Source organism: Carcharhinus amblyrhynchos, chromosome 22, assembly GCF_965287045.1.
Source record: "Carcharhinus amblyrhynchos chromosome 22, sCarAmb.v2.hapA, whole genome shotgun sequence".
Classification (NCBI taxonomy): Eukaryota; Metazoa; Chordata; class Chondrichthyes; order Carcharhiniformes; family Carcharhinidae; genus Carcharhinus; species Carcharhinus amblyrhynchos.
In genome coordinates, this window is record NC_137345.1 from 33,691,936 (window position 1) to 33,711,707 (window position 19,772).

A 19,772-nucleotide genomic window follows, 5' to 3' on the forward strand; every position below is an offset into this window, starting at 1 on the left:
AGTCTGAAAATCCATATTTGGTCAAGTATGTATCCCAGGCTTCTGATCCTTTCCTGGAGCTCCACATCTGCTGGCAATTCAGAGGCTTTCCAGAGTTTCACAAAAGAAGGGAAAGAAAGATGGTAATCTGAACAAGACAAAAGTTAAAGGGAAATGCATCTTGAAAAATCAAGTTTCAATTTGTTTAGGATATTATCATGTAATTTACCAGCAGTTTAATCAGAATGAGAATGCAGAAAGCCCACTGGTTTTAATTGATTCTGTAGGGCTAACTTAACTCTATTTGAATTAAATTATAAATCAACTAGCACCCATCCTTTTCTGGCTCAAATGGGGGCTGAAGGCACCAGTATAGTGTGTCTCTGCTCATCCCATACCAGACATATTAGTTATGAACACTTCATGCTTCAGCTTGCATAGGCAACAGCGAAATCCTGATTTCAAGTAGCTTCTCAAAATTGATTGGTATCTGGCAGCAGCTTATACCTGTGTACTACTCAGTGTTGTCACATGCAGAGCAGCTAAGTCAATGGTTCTAAAGGGACTAACTCCAAAAACATTGTTAAAAGATATTTACTAACCTGACATGAAGTGTATAAGAGCAAGAATCCTTCTCTTGCTCCACATTAGAATTTGGGGCAGCAGCCAGTCACCCACATTCCTAACCGTGTCCCCAATGCTCCTATTCATGATTATGCCAGTGGTGGAATTCCTGCCAATCGATTTCCATGACTAGTGATCCTTGGGGTGTGACGAGCATCCCTAACATTTCAGTCATTTCCTGATGATGTAAAAAAGCCACTTTGAGTCATCCTCATGTTTATAGCTTTTGGCAAGGAGTTTTCTTTGGCACTTTGGGTTTACAAGTTTAAATTTATTTATTAGTGTCATAAGTAGGTTTACATTAACACTGCAATGAAGTTACTGTGAAAATCCCCTAGACACCACACTCCAATGGTGCCTGTCTGGGGAGAATTTAGCATGGACTACCCACCTAACGAGCACATCTTTCGGACTGTGGGAGGAAACCGGAACACCCAGGGGAAACCTACACAGACACGGAGAGGATATGCAGACAGACAGTGACCCAGGCCAGGAATTGAACCCAGGCCCCTGGCGCAGTGAGGCAGTAATGCTAAGCCCTGTGCCACTGGCTGAGTGGCCAATCTCTAGGTTGAAATATTAGCTATCGTGAACAACATAGAAACATAGAAGATAGGAGCAGGAGGAGGCCATTTGACACTTTGAGCCTGCTCCGCCATTTATTATGATCATGGCTGATCATCCAACTCACTAGCCTAATCCTATAGAAATACAGAAGATAGGAGGAGGAGGAGATAGGAGCAGGAGGTAATACCTCTGTCAAAAATTAAAGTTGTTTCTCTTCAGCATGCTGCCAGGAAGCTACATGTTCTAAGTCTGTGATTAACATCAGCGTACCAATTTTTCAAACTCTTTTGCTAGTGCCACCTTGGGCTTTGATTGCCATCGCTATTGTCAGTGGCCTGCTGCTTCTCACCTGCTGCCTCTGCATCTGCAAGAAATGCTGCTGTAAAAAGAAGAAAAACAAGAAGGAGAAGGGAAAGGGTAAAAAGAACGACATTAACATGAAAGATGTTAAAAACTCTGGTGGAAATCAGGTAACGTAATGAAGAGAAAATGTAAGTCAAATTTTGATTGCACCTGATGTTACCAATCTATAGTACATGCAAATTAAAATCATTCTGCAGTAATGGCATATTGTAAGTCATTGACTTAAAAAAATGCTATACTAACAGTTGGGTGTAAACTCCCTGCTTAAGTTCACCTTTGTTCATTCAGGGAAATCCTGTCGATTCCGTGTCAGTAATGACTAATTCTGTCCAGTCATAATTTAGCGTGCAATTCAGAAGCTAAATGATGAACACAGTAGGATAATAGAAATAGAATCATAGAGACAGAAAGGGGGCATCTGGCATCGAGGCTGCACTGACCACAATCCCACCCAGGCCCTACCCCCATATCCCTACACATTTACCCACTAATCCCTCTAACCTACGCATCTCAGGACACTAAGGGGCAATTGTAGCATGGCTGAGGTGGAGAGGCTCTTCCCGCTCAGAAAGGACAGTAGGACTAGAGGGCACAGCCTCAAGATTAAGGGGGGGTGGTTTAGAACGGAGTTGAGGAGGAACTTCTTCACTCAAAGGGTGGTGAATCTCTGGAATTCTCTGCCCGTTGAAGTGGTAGAGGCTGCCTCACTAAATATATTTAAGACGCGGGTTGATAGGTTTTTGATAGGCAAGGGGATTAAGGGTTATGGGGAGAGGGCGGGAAGGTGGAACTGAGACACGACAGATCAGCCATGATCTTATTGAATGGCGGGGCAGGCTTGAAGGGCTAGATGGCCTACTCCTGCTCCTATTTCTGATGTTCTTATGTTCTTATGTAATCAACCTAACCCGCACATCTTTGGATGTTAAGTAGTTAAAGCACCAATTGGTTCTAATTTCTCAACCCTTCAGAGCAGTACAGGCTGAGTGGCTGAAAGGATGATGAGCAGCAATGGTGGGTTTTAAACACACTGGAATCACATAATCTACACACAAATGGATTCTAAACTCTCGTATTCCACCACTGCTAAATTTCTGAATAATTAGAAAAAACTGGAAAATGATTGTTTTCATTATGAACAAGGATAGTCAGCAATCTCTGAGGAACCAGATGATTATGTGTTTCTTGTGAGTTCCCATCATATCGAATTGGTTTGTAACATTCTGGCTGCCTCGTGTTCCTCTGTAACAAGAGGAAAATGCATTACCTTGATCTTCGGCTGAAGAGGTAGGACATTGATTTCATGTCACGCGGGAATCGCTAAATCGCACTGCAGGAACAATAACTAAATCAGAATAGCCATGCCAAATGAATGTGTTCCAGAAGCTGCACAATTATTCATGGTTATGACTCACAAACACTTTGGCCCATCTGTTCTTTGATTGATAAAGATTGCCTTGTTTTAATGAAATTTTGTAATATGATTTTCATAAAGGACAAATGGCTGTAACTTGTACAATTTTTCTTTGTTTTATGTACTTCATTACTTCCAAGAACATATAAGATGTACTGTGAGTGCAGAAAAGCAACTGCAAAATGTAGCGTGTTTGTTCTTTGAACCCTTTCACTTGTAGGTTATTTGAAGCTGAAGAAGATGGTTGTTTTTAAGCTGATAATTCCCTTAACAGCACTATTTAATAACTGGCAAATTCCGATTGACCATTGAATATTTATTGACTTTGCAAATGTGAATACCAAATATCTTAGCTTTTGCCTGCCGGTTGCTGCCTCAATTAAAGAGGAGGAAAAAGTCACGATTCAAAATCTGATTTGCGCTGAATATTGTTTTACATATAAATGATGATGTGTCAATTAGTGTCATCGCTGACAAGCATCCCTCTGTTTATTAAGGCAGTTCAGTGCAAAGCTACAATCTGGTACACCAATTTACTTTAAAGTACTCCAGGCAACCACCATGTATTCGCTTTGAATTGAACCTTTGATGCTGCTTTAAAATGTATAGTGACAAATATCAAAAACATATTCAAAACAAAGAGAAGTCCTGAGTAATAAGCTAGCAACCAGCAGAATACATCACAGTAGAAACTTATCTTAGGCATTATTGCAGGTTGTCCATCATGCACTCCATCCATTCGATTTAATTCGCTTCAGTTGAATTTGATATCAACCAGTACGGGTAGCAGGAAGTTGATGCAGTCTTTTTCATGCTATCACCCGTGACAAATTTCTACCCTACTATCTCTACAATATTAAGGGGGTAAAAGCAATCTCTCTCTCAACCCTTCCCTCAACCCAAGAGGTTTGATACACAAAAGTGCATTGTCTATGCTATTTAGTAAGGTCGTTTCTTGGTGTTGTTCACACCTTTTTTGAATTATTTTTGTGCTTCCTTATAACTGATTGTATGTGTGTTTTGACTTCCCAAAGATATGACGGACCCAGATGTGCATCAAATTGGCTTAATGAGCACATGCGTAATCTTCAATAGAAGACTTCCTTGTCAACATTTTTACAACAGTAATATATCTTTTCTTAACAGATCTGTCTAAAGGCTGCAAATCAAATACAAATATGAAAAAATTTACTTCCCTGTCTACCTTTCAGCTTGTCATGTAGGGAAATAGAACCTCAGAAATCGAAGCTGCTCCAGGTCAGATCAAAGCTTTGGTCTTTGTTTAGAACATTTCCTCACCTTGAATCATGCAACACAATTGTGATCGATGGAATTACTCGCCAGGCAGGAACTATGCCAGTAAAGTTTGACACGTTTATACTTTTGAGTTTGAGGAACTCGTTTAGAGTCAGAAATGTCTGAGGAACAATGTATTTTCTAGACATTTGGTAGTACAGAATGTGAACATTGTTGAAAAAAGAGGCAGCACGGTAGCACAGTGGTTAGTACTGCTGCTTCACAGCTCCAGGGACCTGGGTTTGATCCCCGGCTTGGGTCACTCTCTGTGTGGAGTTTGCACACTCTCCTCATGTCTGCGTGGGTTTCCTCCTGGTGCTCTGGTTTCCTCCCACAGTCCAAAGATGTGTGGGTTAGGTTGATTGGCCATGCTAAAATTGCCCCTTAGTGTCCTGAGATGCATAGGTTAGAGGGATTAGTGGGTAAAATATGTAGGGATAAGGAGGTAAGGCCTAGGTGGGATTGTGGTCAATGCAGACTCAATGGGCCGAATGGCCTCTTTCTGTACTGTAAGGTTTCTATGAAGAGACGTTTTTATTGAAATCTTGCATGCATTAGGATATTCATAAGAATATAATACAAGGGAAATCAACAAATTTATATTGTATGAGAAGAAAGAGCTGATTGGTTGAAATGTGGACACTGATTGGTTGAAGTGTTACCACAGAGAATGTACTAGTTGAAGGTTAACTGTAAAGCACTATTTGAAATTTAAATCAGGCAGCTTGATTCTGATTCATCAAGGCCTGAGAAATGAACCAGTGAATGGCTGTTACTTATTTTGTTTAGCTAAAACATGAACAATGTGTGTACATGTTCTTTCTGTCTGCAAAGGACACAGCCCTGTGTATTATGTAAATTCCAATACATTGTGCCTGCTTCAGCTAAACAAAATGCAACCAATTGGATGTGGGCATTACTGGCTGGGCCAGCTTTTATTACCCATCTCTCATTGCCCTTGAGAAGGTTTTGGTCAGCTACCTTCCAGGTGATGTTAGGAAGGGTATTCTGGAACCAGTAACAGTGAAGTAACAGTGATATGGACCGGAATCTTACCACCATACCTGCCCCAGAAACAGGCAGGGCATGGCTCATCGAATGGAATTCTCCATTGGCCTCAGGTGGGATTTTACGAGCCTCACCTGAGCAAGGTCATAAAATACTGGCCATGATGTCAAGTCAGGATGGTGTGTGGCTTGGAGGGGAATGTGGATGTGATGGTGTTCCCATACATCTGCTGCTCTTGTTCCTCTGGGTGATAAAGGTCACGCGTGTGGAAGGTACTGTCGAAGGAGGCTTTGTGAATTTTTGCAGCGTTTTTTGTGTGTGGCACAGATTGCTGTTACTGCATGTAGCAAGGTGGAGACAGTGAATGCTTAAGGAATTGGATGGGATGCCGATCAAGCAGATTGCTTTTTATTGGATGGTGTCAAGTTTCTTGAGTGTTCATAGAGCCATAAAAACCCCACAATGCAGAAAGAGGCCATTTGGTCCATCGAGTCTGCACCGACCACAATCCCACCCAGGCCATACCCCCATATCCCTACATATTTACCCGCTAATCCATCTAACCAATGCATCTTGGGACACTAAAGGGAAATTTTAGCACAGCCAATCAACTTAACCAATCATCTTTGGACTGTGGGAAGAAACCGGAGCACCCGGAGGAAACCCATGCAGACACAAGGAGAATGTGCAAACTCCACACAGACAGTGACCCAAACCGGGAATCAAACTCAGGTCCCTAGAGTTGCGAAGCAGCAGTGCTAACCACTGTGCTACCATGCCGCCCGAGTGTTGTTTGAACTGCACCCGTCCAGGAAAGTGCGAAGTATTCCATTGCTCCTGACTTGTGTTTTTAAAATCAATGGTGGACTATGAGTGTCAGGATGTTTGCTATTACAGAATTCCCAACCTCTGATTTGTTCTTGTATCAATATCAATGATCCAGTCAAATGTCCAGTCACTAGTAACCCCATGGATGTTGATAGTAAGGGATTCAGTAAGGGTGATGCCATTGAATGTCAAGGAGAGATGTGATGGAACATGCATTTGAAATAGCAGTGAAGCTAACAGTGCTCAAGGCTACTAAAAATAAATCTGACAGCAACCTCTGTATCCACACATGTGCAGATAAATGTGGAAATACAAAAGTTGTTTTTAGAGATACCCTGCTTCCCCACAGGGTGTAAATGGCCTTACTAATAGGTTCAGTACCGAAATCATTAATAGCATGAACTTACTGTACTTGCCCTAGTAATTCCCAATTAAGACCTCAGTAAAAGTCTTGACTGGTGCATCAAGGAGTAAGTGAACTTTTAAAAGCCATGTTGAGTGATAATTACTGCTAATCAATTTATAGCTCTGAAAACGTAATAGTATAAAAGTGTGGAGTCATGTTCCTTCAGAATTTGACTAATGGTAAAGATTTAAAAACAAGTTAAATTATGTTTTGTTCACGGTATCTGTCGCTTTTAATTATCTTTCTTAATCTCATCTGGTTCCCCTGAAATCTCTTTTTCACATTTCTTTAGCAAGGCCTTTGAGAAGGTACCGCATGGTAGGTTGTGTATAAGGTTAAATCTCACGGGATCCAGGGTGAGGTATCTAAATGGGCAAAATTGGAGAGAGTTGTTTCTCAAACTGGAGGCCAGTGACCAGCAGTGTACCTCAGGGATCAGTACTGAGCCCACTGTTATTTGTCATATATAATGAATGATTTGGATAAGAATGTGGGAGGCATGGTTAGTAAGTTTGCAGATGTCACTAAGATTGGTGACGTTGTGAACAGTGAAGAAAGTTATCTCCAATTGCAACAGGATCTTGATCAATTGAGCCAGTGAGCTGACAAAGGGCAGATGGAGTTTAATTTAGACAAATGCGAGGTGATGCGTTTTGGTAGATTGCACCAGGGCAGGACTTACTCAGTTAATGGTAGGGTGTTGGGGACAGTTACAGAACAAAGAGATCTAGGGGTACATGTTCATAGCTCCTTGAAAGTGGAATCTTGGGTGGACAGAGTGGTGAAAAAGGCATTCGGCATGCTTGGTTCCATTGGTCAGAACACTGAATAAAGAACTTGGGACATCTTGTTGAAGTTGTACAAGACATTGGTAAGGCTACACTTGGAATACTGTGTACAATTCTGGTCATCCGATTATCGCAAGGATATGATTAAACTTGAAAGAGTGCAGAAAAGATTTACTAGGGTGCTACCAGGACTTGATGGGTTGAGTTATAAGGAGAGGCTGGATAGAGTGGAACTTCTTTCTCTGGAGCGTAAGCAGTTGAGGGGTGATCTTATAGAGGTCTATAAAATAATGAAGGGCACAGATCAGCTAGATAGTCAATACCTTTTCCCAAAGGTAGGGGAGTCTAAAACTAGAGGGCATAGGTTTAAGGTGAAAGGGGACAAATACAAAAGTGTCCAGAGGGGTAATTTTTTCACACAGGGGGTGGTGACTGTCTGGAACAAGTTGCCAGAAGTGGGTAAAATTTTGTCTTTTAAAAAGCATTTAGATAGTTACATGGGTACAATGGGTATAGAGGGATATGGGCCAAATGCAGGCAATTGGGATTAGCTTAGGGGTTTAAAAAAAGGGCGGCATGGACAAGTTGGGCTGAAGGGCCTGTTTCCATGCTGTAAACCTCTATGACGCTAAGACTCTATGATATTCTTAAGTTTATTTTATGGTCCCTAGTCTGAACAATGATGTGGAGATGCCAGCGTTGGACTGGAGTGGGCGGAGTTAAAAAATCTCACAACACCAAGTTAAAGTCTAACAGGTTTATTTTAAATCACGAGCTTTCAGAGCGCTGCTCTTTCACTCCCTCACCTGAAGGAGCAGCACTCCAAAAGATCGTGATTCTGGTCTGGACACGGCAGCTAGAATTTATATACCCAAGGGGAGTTTGTTTGGATTTGGGTGAGGGGGAATCAAAGCTTCGAAAGGTGACACCAGGTCAGGAATGTGATATGATCATACCAGCTTTGGTTTTAACCTGGTAGGTTTGCGAGTGAGCAGGGAACAGCTGATGGGATATCAGGCAAATACTTAAAATATTCAAAGAGGCTATTTATTATCTGTGAGTTTAATCCAGTATTTTGGCAGGGTTTGGAGTGCTTCTGTATTTTTTTTAATCAGTCATGGGACATGGGTGTCTCAGGCTGGCCAGCATTTATTACCCTTTCCCAGTTGCCCTTGAGAAGGTGGTGGTGAGCTGCCTTCGTGAATTACTGCAGTCCACTTGCTGTGTGTTAACACAGAATGCCATTAGGGAGGGGAATTCCAGGATATTTATCTAGCAACTGCAAAGGATCGGCGACATATTTCTGAGTTAGGATAGTGACTGCCTTGGAAGGGAACTTGCAGGTGGTGGTGTGCCCATGTATCTGCTGCCCTTGTCTTTCTAGATGGAAAAATGGTCATGAGTTTGGAAGGTGGTGCTCAGACATGTCGAGAGTGCTGACCCACTCCCTGTGTAGACGTGTGTTGGGGTCTCATAAGAACATAAGAACATAAGAAATAGGAGCAGGAGTAGGCCAACTAGCCCTTCAAGCCTGCCCGCCATTCAATAAGATCATGGCTGATCTGTCTTGGCTCAGTTCCACATTCCCGCCCTCTCCCCATAACCCTTAATCCCCTCTCTTATCAAAAACCCATCAACCCGCGTCTTAAAAATATTTAGCGAGGCAGCCTCCACCATCTCAACGGGCAGAGAATTCCAGAGATTCACCACCCTTTGAGTGAAGAAGTTCCTCCTCAACTCCGTTCTAAACTGCCCCCCCTTTATCTTGAGGCTGTGCCCCCTAGTCCTACTATCCTTTCTGAGCGGGAAGAGTCTCTCCACCTCTATCCTATCCATCCCATTCATCATCTTATACGTCTCAATGAGATCTCCCCTCATTCTTCTAAACTCCAACGAGTACAAGCCTAATTTATTCAGCCTCCCCTCATAGCTCAACCCCCTCAACTCCGGCATCAGCCTAGTAAACCTCCTCTGCACTCCCTCCAAGGCCAAAATATCCTTGCGTAAGTACGGCGCCCAAAACTGCACACAGTACTCCAGCTGTGGCCTCACCAATGCCCTATACAGCCGCAGCAAGACCTCCCTACTTTTATATTCAATCCCCCTCACGATGAAGGCCAGCATCCCATTCGCCTTCCTGACCACCTGCTGCACCTGCAAGCTGGGTTTTTGTGACTCATGCGACTCACCTCCTTCCATTTGGATTTCTACGCCCATCGCCTCTGCTCTTCACAGCTGCATGTGTTTGAGGAGAAGACAACTGGTGCTGGTACTGATGCTGCTCCAGCTGGCTGTTGAAGCTGATTAGCTGGGAAACCATGCTGAGGTGAGAGGATGTTGTTCTTCTGGGAATGTGCTTTCACACAAGTGAAGTGGCTTCCAGCTTCTTGCAAGTTGGTTCACCTGCCTTGGATTTCACGCAACATGATCTGCATCTCCCACGCTGCCAGCCTTAACCACAGCATGGGAACAGTTTACATTGCTCTACGTTGGGCTTCTGATGATAAACAAAAGTTGCAACATCACACAACACCAACAGCCAGCCGGAGCAACATCAGTATCAGCCTTTTCCTCAGACACGTGCTACACCAAAGGGCAGAAGTGATGGGCATAGAAATCCAGCTGGAAATACAGGGTCTGTCTACACAGATAACGGCTCAGCTCTCCCAACACATCTGGGCACAGTGCCCCAGGAGACTCAGGCTGGCACAGCAGCTTACTGCTGGCATTTGCAGTCTCCTGGAACAAGGTTTCATTCACAGTGGAGTACACATTACCAATGGCTGACAAGATAAATGTTGTCTATTAGGATAGGAATGTGAGGAGGTGCCTGGGGTCAGTGGAAGGTACCGACCTGCAGATTATGTTTGTCTGAGGGAATGAGGAAATTTCAGTCTGTGGGGCGCAGCATCTGAAGTGTAATGTTCCTCACCTTTCCTGCCTACACCAGGTTCTTGAACCTCTAGGGACACTGAATCCAGATTCAAGGGAAGACATACCTGCTTCCCTGGCCACCTCCATTCACATTTACAAGGTTAGAGAGGCTGTCCTCTTCCTCACATCTTTGGCAAACATAATCTGTTTCACTTAATCCCACCGCAGGATCTCCAGGTAAAAATCCAAAATCCAGGGAACAGTATTCTTAAATTCCCTCTCCATTCCTGTGGTTGCTGCAGCCATAGCTGTCAACATACAGTGAAATCATGCTGACCCCTAACTTGGGGTGGCATAGTGGTTAGCACTCACACAGTCAGGGACCTGGGTTCGATTTCCAGCTTGAGTCACTGTGAAATCTGCATGCTCTCCTCATGTCTGCATGTGTTTCCTCTGGGTGCTCCAGTTTCCTCCAACAGTCCGAAAGATGTGCTGGTTAGATGCATTGGCCGTGCTAAATTCTCAATCGGTGTACCTGAACAGGCATTGGAGTGTGGCAACTAGGGGGTTTTCACAGTAACTTCATTGCAGTGTAATGAAAACCTACTTGTGACACTAATGAATAAATAAATAATCCTTCCTTTGACAGATTTGGCCGGTCATATTGTCTGCCCACTCTGATTGGTTCAAACCTGTGCTAGCTTTGTGCTTGCTGTCAGAGTAGTTCTATCACTGTTCACCATGAAATCCAATCCATTACAGGAAACTAACATTCCCCACCGACATAGGCTATTTTACAACATTAAAGGCTGTATACAAATGCCAGTTATACTTGTAACTAACATGTTGGTAGTCAGACTCCTTTAATACATCCCAAGAGTAAATCAAAAGCAGTCCATCCTAACAGTCTCTCTATGTGAACCTGATTTGTTTTCTTCACATTTGACTTTGGCAGCTTCACAAGAACTGGAGTGCTCGGCATAAAACCATAAGATATAGGAGCAGAATTAGGTCTGCTCCACCTTTCAATCATGGCTGATATGATTCTCACCCCCATTCTCCTGCCTTCTTCTCGTAACCTCTGATCTCCTTATTGATGAAGAACGTATCTATCTCTGTCTTAAAGGCAATCAATGATCTGGCCTCCACAACCCTCTGTAGCAATGAGTTCCACAGATTTACCACCCTCTGGCTGAAGAAATTCCTCCTTATCTCAGTTTTAAAGGAGTGTCCCTTCACGCTGAGGTTGTGCCCTCAAGTTCTAGTCTCTCCCACTAATGGAAACATCCTCTCCACGTCCACTCTATCTAGGCTTCTCAGTATCTTGTAAATTTTAATTAGATCCCCCCTCATCCTTCTAATCTCCATCGAGTATAGACTCCTCAACTGCTGAGGAGCAGTTGACAAACCCTTCAAACATATGACAAACCCTTCATTCCTAGTATCATTCTTGTGAACCTCCTCCAGACCCCTTCCAAGGCCAGCACATCCTTCCTTAGGCATGGGGCCCAAAACAGCGCACAATATTCCAAATAGGGTCTGGCCAGAGCCTTATACAGCAGTACATCCATCATCCATACAATACAAAATATCCTTTTAACTAGGTTACGTCCTCCAGTGAACTTAATATAAACATCTCCCTTCAAGGTCACTTTGTAACCACTATAAATCTAGCAAAAAAAATGCCTGTTAGCTGGGGGAAAATTTATCATGGAGTTCCCCAGGTATGCTTGCTAGGATTTTGACTCTCCTTAATACATTAATGACCTAGACTTTGGTGTACATGGCACAATTTCAAAATTTGCAGATGACAGGAAAGCTGGAAGTATTGTGAACTGTGAGGGGGTAATATTAAACTTCAAGAAGAATATGACAGGGGGGACTCATAATGTTAAAATGGTGGCGCGGGCTCGTTGGGCCGAAGGGCCGGCCTGTTTTGTTCTTTGTTCTTTGTTGGTGAATTTGACAGACACGTGGCAGATTAGATCTAATGTAGGGAAATGTGAGGCAATTAATTTTTGGAGAATAAACATGGAGAGACAGAATAAAGTGAAAGGCACAGTTCTAAAGAGAATGCAGGAGCAAAGGGACCTGGGGGTATTTGTGCACAAATTGTTGAAGATGGTAGGCCAGGTTGAGAGCATGGTTCAAAAAGCATACAGGATCTTGGCATAGAGTACAAAAGCAAGGAATTTATGATAAACCTGTGTAAAACACTGCATTAGACGAAACGGGACTATTGCCACCAGTTCTGGGCAACACACATTCGGAAAGATGTGAAGGAATTAAAAAAAGTGGAGAAAAGCTTCATAGGATCAGTTCCCGGGCTGAGAAATTTCAGTTATGTCAGTAGATTGTAGAAGTAGGGACTCTTCTTTGAGGATTCTCTGAGATGATTGAGAGAAGATTTGGTGGAGGCATTCAAAACCTTGAGGGGACTGGACAAAATAAATAAAGCTATTCCCATTGGTGGAACACAAATCCAGAGAACACAAAGCACACAGATTAAGTTAATTGGACAAAAAAGCAATGGGGACATGAGGAATATGTGTACAGTGACTGGTTAGGATCTGGATTGTACTGCCTGATACTATGGTAGAGGAAGATTCAATCATGGCATTCAAAAGAGAATTGAATAACAATCTGATAGGGAAATATTTGCCATCTATGGGGAAAAGTGGCATTCAGTGAATTGTTCTTACAAAGAACCAGTATAGGCATGATAGACCAAATGGCCTCCTTCTGTGTTATAACCATTCTGTGATTTGATTAAGTAAAAAGCCCCAGCAATCTACATCGACAGGTTTGGTCACAACCCTGTATATTGTTGAATACAAGAAAGATTCTGAATGAAGAAATAGTGATGATTTTGATACAATTTGTGCTTGTTGATATTATAAATTGCAGATTAAATGGTTAAAAACTGTTCTGTAGAATTCTGTGTTTGGAAAGTTAAGCTATAGTTTGCAACAATATTCTAATTTTTGTCTGAATTTAAGTTAAAAATATTTCATATATTGCCAAGTCCACAAGCTCAGGAAAGGGAGCATTTTCTGGATTTAAAGTGTTCCTGTTATCTCCAAGCAGGGTGATTAAGGCAGCGCTGACCTTTTATTGGGTACAAGATCAGTCTGAGTTTGTTCATTCCACTGTTACTACTTCACTACAACACTGAAACATTGTTGACAAATGGAAAGCCATTTCAGATGATTGATGTCCGTGTCATACTGTCACTCTTGTGAAAGAGTTTTCACATGGAAGACTTCTAATTAAGCTAAAAGCCTTTGGGATGCACATGGGACAGAGTTGGGAAAATTAAAAAAGAAAACAGAGCTCTCGTGAAATGCAGTTGTCAGTGTGGAGGATGTGTTGAGTGACGACTGCCTACCCATCCCCCAAACCCCCATCAAATCCTCGCAAGTGGTCAATGCAGTTGTGGGGCGTGGGGTGGCACGGTAGCACAGTGGTTAGCACTGCTGCTTCACAGCTCCAAGGACCTGGGTTCGATTCTCAGCTTGGGTCATTGTCTGTGTGGAGTTTGCACATTCTCCTCATGTCTGCGTAGGTTTCCTCCAGGTGCTCCAGTTTCCTCCCACAGTCCAAAGATGTGCGGGTTAGGTTGATTGGCCATGTTTAAGTTGCCCCTTAGTGTCCTGAGATGCGTAGGTTAAAGGGATTAGTGGGTAAAATATGTAGGGATATGGGGGTAGGGACTGGGCGGGATTGTGGTCGCTGCAGACTTGAAGGGCCGAATGGCCTCTTTCTGTACTCTATGATTTCTTTTTGCGCCTGCATAATTGACCTGAAAACCAAAATCACTTGTACACTTTAAAGTTTATTTATTAGTGTCACAAATAGGCTTACATTAACACAGTAACAAAATTGTGAAAATCTCCTAGTCACCTCACTCTGGTTCAGGTACACTGAGGGAGAATTGAGCATTGTTAGTGCAACTAACCAGCACGTCTTTTGGACTGTGGAAGGAAACTGAAACATCTGGAGGAAACCCATGCAGACACGGAGTGAACTTCCAGACTCTGCAGTGACCCAAGCCAGGAATCGAACCCAGGTCCCTGGCGATGTGAAGCATCAGTGCTTGCAACTGTGCCTGCCTACATTTGTCAACTTATTGAGTAGAGGTGTAGAAAGAAATTTGAAGAATATGTTGGTAATACCAGTGAAATTCATTAATGATAAATATAAAATATCCCCTGTTGAGTAAATGTGTGATATAAATATACAATGAATGAAATGTAATTTGCTGTGCAGACTTCAAGAAGTCACTTGGTAATAATTAGATGACGCATCACTTCCCATCAATATAGCAAAATAATTTTTGAGAAAATGAGAATGTTGTAGTGTGAGCTGTAACCCCATGATTGATGTTTTTAGGAGAGAATCAATTCACTAGGGGGGAGAGGCTGAGATACAATGCTGTAGCCCTGTCACTGATCCTCTCTTAAAAACATCTTTATGGAAATACAAAGTTGTGGAATCACTCATCTATAGACATAATAGTACTGCACAAGCTTATAGAAATATTAATGTGTGTTTGGTTGTGCTCAGTTTTGGACATTGCAATGGAAAGGCAGTATATCGGCCGTCATCTCTGATGACGTTAACCCCACCCCTGCCCTGCCGCCGCCCCCCCCCCCCCCCCCGCCCTCACCACTGCTAGCAAGAATGGAAAATTTGACCCTCAGCCAAATGTCCATTCACAACAACAGGGCTGGAGAATCCCAGCCATTAGCACCAGAACATATGCAGAAACAAAGGAACAAAAGTGATCCAAAGTATGAACAAGATCAGCTCTCAAGAAAGATCAGTTTTCCAAACTAGAAAGAAGGCTATTAAAGGCAGAGGACCGTATTGAAATAACTAGAGTATTTCTCTCTCTCACTCAAACTCTCTGATAGTGCATAGGTCTGACTTTCATATGTTTCTGTAGCTAATTATTCTTGGAACAGGTCGCAGTCACCAGGGGCATTGAGGGGCATTCCACCACATCTAGCAGAGGCACACACACACACACACACACACACACACACTAAGGGGCAACCTAGTGTGGCCAATCTGCCTAACCTGCATGTCGATGAAGGAAACCGGAGCACCCAGAGGAAACCCATGCAGACAAGGGGAGAATGTGCAAACTCCAAAATGGACAGATACCCAGGGCTGGAATTAAAACTAGCTCCTAGGCACTGTGAAGTAGCAGTGCTAAGTACTGCAGCACCTTGCTGCCTTTAACTAAAACATAGAATGATGCAATTAATTTTTTTGAGAGTAAGTCAGCCCAATAGAATCAAATGATATCGATCGATTTAAATTAATGAGAAGTAAGATTTGAACATGCATTGAGAATAAACTTCACTGCAAGTATAACAAAATATTTGAAATATATTTCATGTTTTCAGTGTATTTCCCAATGTGTTTCATAAAGTCTACAGTGCAGAAGGAGGGCATTTAGCCCATCGAATCTGCACCCACAACAATCCCACCCAGGTCCTATTCTCATAACCCCACGTGTTAACCACTGTGCCACCGTAATACCTAATAGTTGAAAAATGCCCTCTGTGTCAGTGAGAATTAAATAAATTGTGTAGGAATTATTTGATATTTAAACTTGGTTCCAGTTCTGATTTGTACTGAGGTAATTCATCAAAGCTGGAGCAGTGATTGGAGTGCTGCAATTGGCCTTCACAACTCTGAACAACAGAGAATAATCAGTCTGGGTGATTGCTCCTGGTTGCTGTTGGATGTATGGGTAGAAAATGGGGGCAGCACTGGACGTAATGGTGCTGTCTCTGTCTAATGAGGCACCATATGAACGATGGGCTCTTGAGTGAGACGTCAAAGAGCGTTTGGCACCAATACCTCAACAAATAAGAGCAAGGGTGCAAAGGCAGTGAAATTGGAAACAAAATGATAATAAAAGAAAGGTGGACTCATTGAAGAATATTATTATTTATGCCATTTTGAATTGCAGCCTATAAGTTTATGTGTAATGACAGACACTGTGTTAAGCCACAGAATCTCTCACTATAGTATCTGAAAACAGTTTTGCCTGAGCTATCCTGTGTGCGTCATATCTCTCTGTGGCGTTTTGTGAAAGTTCACTGCCTGTTTTGTCTTTTCTATTTTTTTTTCTGATCTGTATTATCTGACTATATTTTCTGACTGTCCTGGATTTCAACTGGATGGTAGGTTCTTCCAAGAATTTGTTTAGTATTGGTTTTAAGGTTTAACCCTTTGCCTGCACATGTTCCCTTCCGTAATCCCTCAAAAAACAAATTAGCGATGATTTGAGAACAGAGCATTAGGATTGCTCGCAATAATTATTGCAATTTAGAAACTACGTTTGTTGCTGGACAATGCAAGGCTAAATTCTCTGCATGTTTGATGAAAAAGGTGGCTTCTTAGTAGCAAACGCAATGTTCAGATTTTTGCTGATGTACTGAAACATGAAAACATTTGTAATTGAAAAAAATCAATGACAATTCAAAATAACTTATCCGGAACATAAGTGATTAATCACAGCATTGTATTGCCAATGTGTGTTCCTTTGACATAATTCAACTGCTTGAACTGTTTCTGGTTTTCCAATGAGTTGGAACAGTTATTATTTTTCAATATAGGAATTGGTTGGCGCTGGGGTGATGGTGTGGGCAGTAGGATTTATTAAACCTAACCTCGTCCACGTGCGGTTCGTACGATCCCGCCAAAGCCAATGGAGAATGCTATTCTCCAAGCTTAGTCCGCCCCAGGAATCGGGATGGACGTGTTGGTAAAATTCTGGCCAATATGTCAAATGTTCTCAGTCAAATTAGAAACAAGTATCACTATGAAACTGAGAGTCAATATCTGTCGATGTAGCCTCAGAAGATAGCTAGTAGGAATTACAACTGTCTAAATAACCCGCAAGCTAGTAATTCCAGCAAATATGATGAGCTTTCCCAGATCTGGGGAGGGTCCCTATTCTGAATCCCATGCAGAACATGTCTAAAGTGCCACCATATTCAAATAGCTGGAAGTGTTCAGCACAGATTGCCCTTCGAGAAAGGTCACCAGTCCCATTCTTGGTCATGCTAAAAGATCTTCTGAAAAAATTTATATCCGATTTCGAGAGCCAGGTTGCAAATTCAAGGTGGGCCCTGCTTCTGTCTCTGATCACACCGAATGTCTGTGAGACGCTAAAATTTATGGTGGTGTCTTCTGGTGAGGTGGGTGGATGCCCAAGATGAAATTTGAGACAAAAGCAAATTACTGCAGATGCTGGAATCTGAAACCAAAAGAGAAAATGCTGGAAAATCTCAGCAGATCTACCCGTTGACGACTTCCAAACTTGAGTGCTCTTCCACCATCCACATACACCCGTCCCCCAGACCAAACATGCTCATTTCTAACTACCCAAATACCCTTGCAATGATTGCCGCTCCTTAGAAGATCTGAGGTCTGGTAATGCTGCCTCCCCACATTCCACATTCTGCCCACAACCTCCCCACTCCCAATCCCACTGTCTCAAATTTCATCTGTGAGGAGAGAAAAGACGGTGAGAGAATACCCCTAGAAGCTTTGACAAAGGGTCACCTGGACTCAAAAGGTCAGCTCTTTTCTCTCTTCACAGATGAAATTTGAGACGATGGGATTGGCAGTGGGGCAGTTGTGGGCAGAACATGGAATGTGGGGAGGCAGCATTACCAGACCTCAGATCATCTAAGGAGTGGCAATCATCACAAGATGGTTAGAAATGAGTATGTTTAGTGTGGGGGCTGGGTATATGTGGATGGTGGAGAAGCACTCAGATTTGGAAGTAGTCAACGGGTCGGAGGTAGTCAGGGGGTCAAAGGGGTGTTGCAGGAGCCAGCATGAATGATTGGGAGGTCAGATCTGTAGTTACTCATTAACTAGTTTAGATATAAATCTGTCCAACATTTGGTGGGTAACTGTTCACACTGGTCTGTGTAGGACTCTCCAAAACACTAGCTCAATCGGAGACATTCGCGAAGGGAAGTTGCCTGTTGGAAGTTCAAACTTTCTGGGCAATGAAGCTCAGTGCATTTGGATTTCTGTAGGATCCCACACACAACTTGGATCATACATCCAGTCTCCAAGGATCCAGTGACTGGAAGGCCTGGACCCAGGAATCCAGGTCTAATTTGCTGCTGTAGTCGACACCCACCACTGTCGGAAAGGGAAGTGGCCTGGAATACCAGGCTCAATGGCCAAAAAGTCAATTGGAAAACTTTCACTGGAAGATGCAAATAGAATCATAGACAAATTATAGAATCCCTGCAGTACAGAAGGAGGCCATTCAGCCCATCGAGTCTGCACCAAAACAATCCCACCCAGGCTCTACTCCCATAACTCCAATAATGGTTCTTCAGCAAATCAAATAAATGATTCACCCATCCCCTAGTCTGAGTACCTCCATAGTGATAGATTTATATATAAATAGTTATTTTGTCTGAACCAGTTATTGTTAATTACTAGTTAATTATCATTTTATTTAATTGCAAGGTTATTGCTAACAGTAATTACGGTACACAAATTACCAGTTAACACCACATTGGATTTCATTTATTAATTCTGAGCAATTTACTTTCAATGAATACTTCGAGAAACTCGTACGGACAGTATATCACTTCCAATCCACCTGTTCAGCCCTTATTATTACAACTTAGTATTTTGTCATTGCAGAATGGAATATTGCTTGAGTCATTGCACCTTATCTGGTCAAAACATTTCAAAGCGCTTCACACAATAAATTGCTTTTGAAGAAATGATTATTACCAGGCAAGCAAACCTAGGCACATTGCTCAAATGAATAATGAACAGACATGGGGATGGAGTTTTTATGGTGTAGTTTACTCCTGATATTTTACATTTGATTTTTGCTCTATAACCATTTCAATTATCCAATCATTTGAATTAAACCATGTAAAAGATACTGGAAAACAGTAGGAATTTAGGGCCAGAAATAGTCAAATTGTCATATTAATTTAAATTAAATCACCTTAAACTATGGGTAGTGGGCTATATTAGCTGAAAAATAGACATCAGTCTCTGGTCTTCATTTGCTCATGGCCTGAAGTCTTCAGTGAGTCAAGGAATAAAATTACTAGAAAGTTTAATTATTAACAGTCTGCATATATTTATTATATATACATACAAACATACAAATAATGAGCTTAAGTAGACCGCTTGGCCTCTTAAGCTTGCTCCATGATTCAATAAGATCATAGTAAGAAGTCTCACAACACCAGGTTAAAGTCCAACAGGTTTATTTGGGATTACGAGCTTTCGGAGTGCTGCTCCTTTAGCAATCACATCACTTCTTATTCTTCAAAGCTCCAGTGGATACAAGCTTAGCCTGCCCAATCTTTTTTCATAAGACAACCTGCACAATCCAATAATTAGCTTAGTCAGCTTTCTCTGAGCTTTTACTTGCTGCAATAATCTTTGATCTAATCCTATCAGGAATGGATGTATTAAAAGGCATAAACTGGCCTTTGGCCATGATAGAGCAATAAAGAAGTTCAAAAGGGAGGCATGAGTAATGAGCCTGGAGATGCTGATGGTGGCGAGCAGAAAGACCAGGGCCAAAAAGGCACAAGCAGGGATGATA

General features: G+C 42.3%; 1 protein-coding gene across 3 annotated transcripts in view; it reads left to right on the forward strand.

Moving 5' to 3' along the window:
• LOC145357046 (synaptotagmin-B) overlaps positions 1–19,772 on the forward strand; it is a 732,627-nt gene that overhangs the window by 584,215 nt on the left and 128,640 nt on the right. For all 3 annotated transcript variants that reach the window (XM_080210102.1, XM_080210103.1, XM_080210104.1), the window contains one exon: positions 1,465–1,640. In XM_080210102.1, coding sequence (XP_080066228.1) covers positions 1,465–1,640 — 176 coding nt within the window. The remainder of the gene's footprint in view (positions 1–1,464; positions 1,641–19,772) is intronic.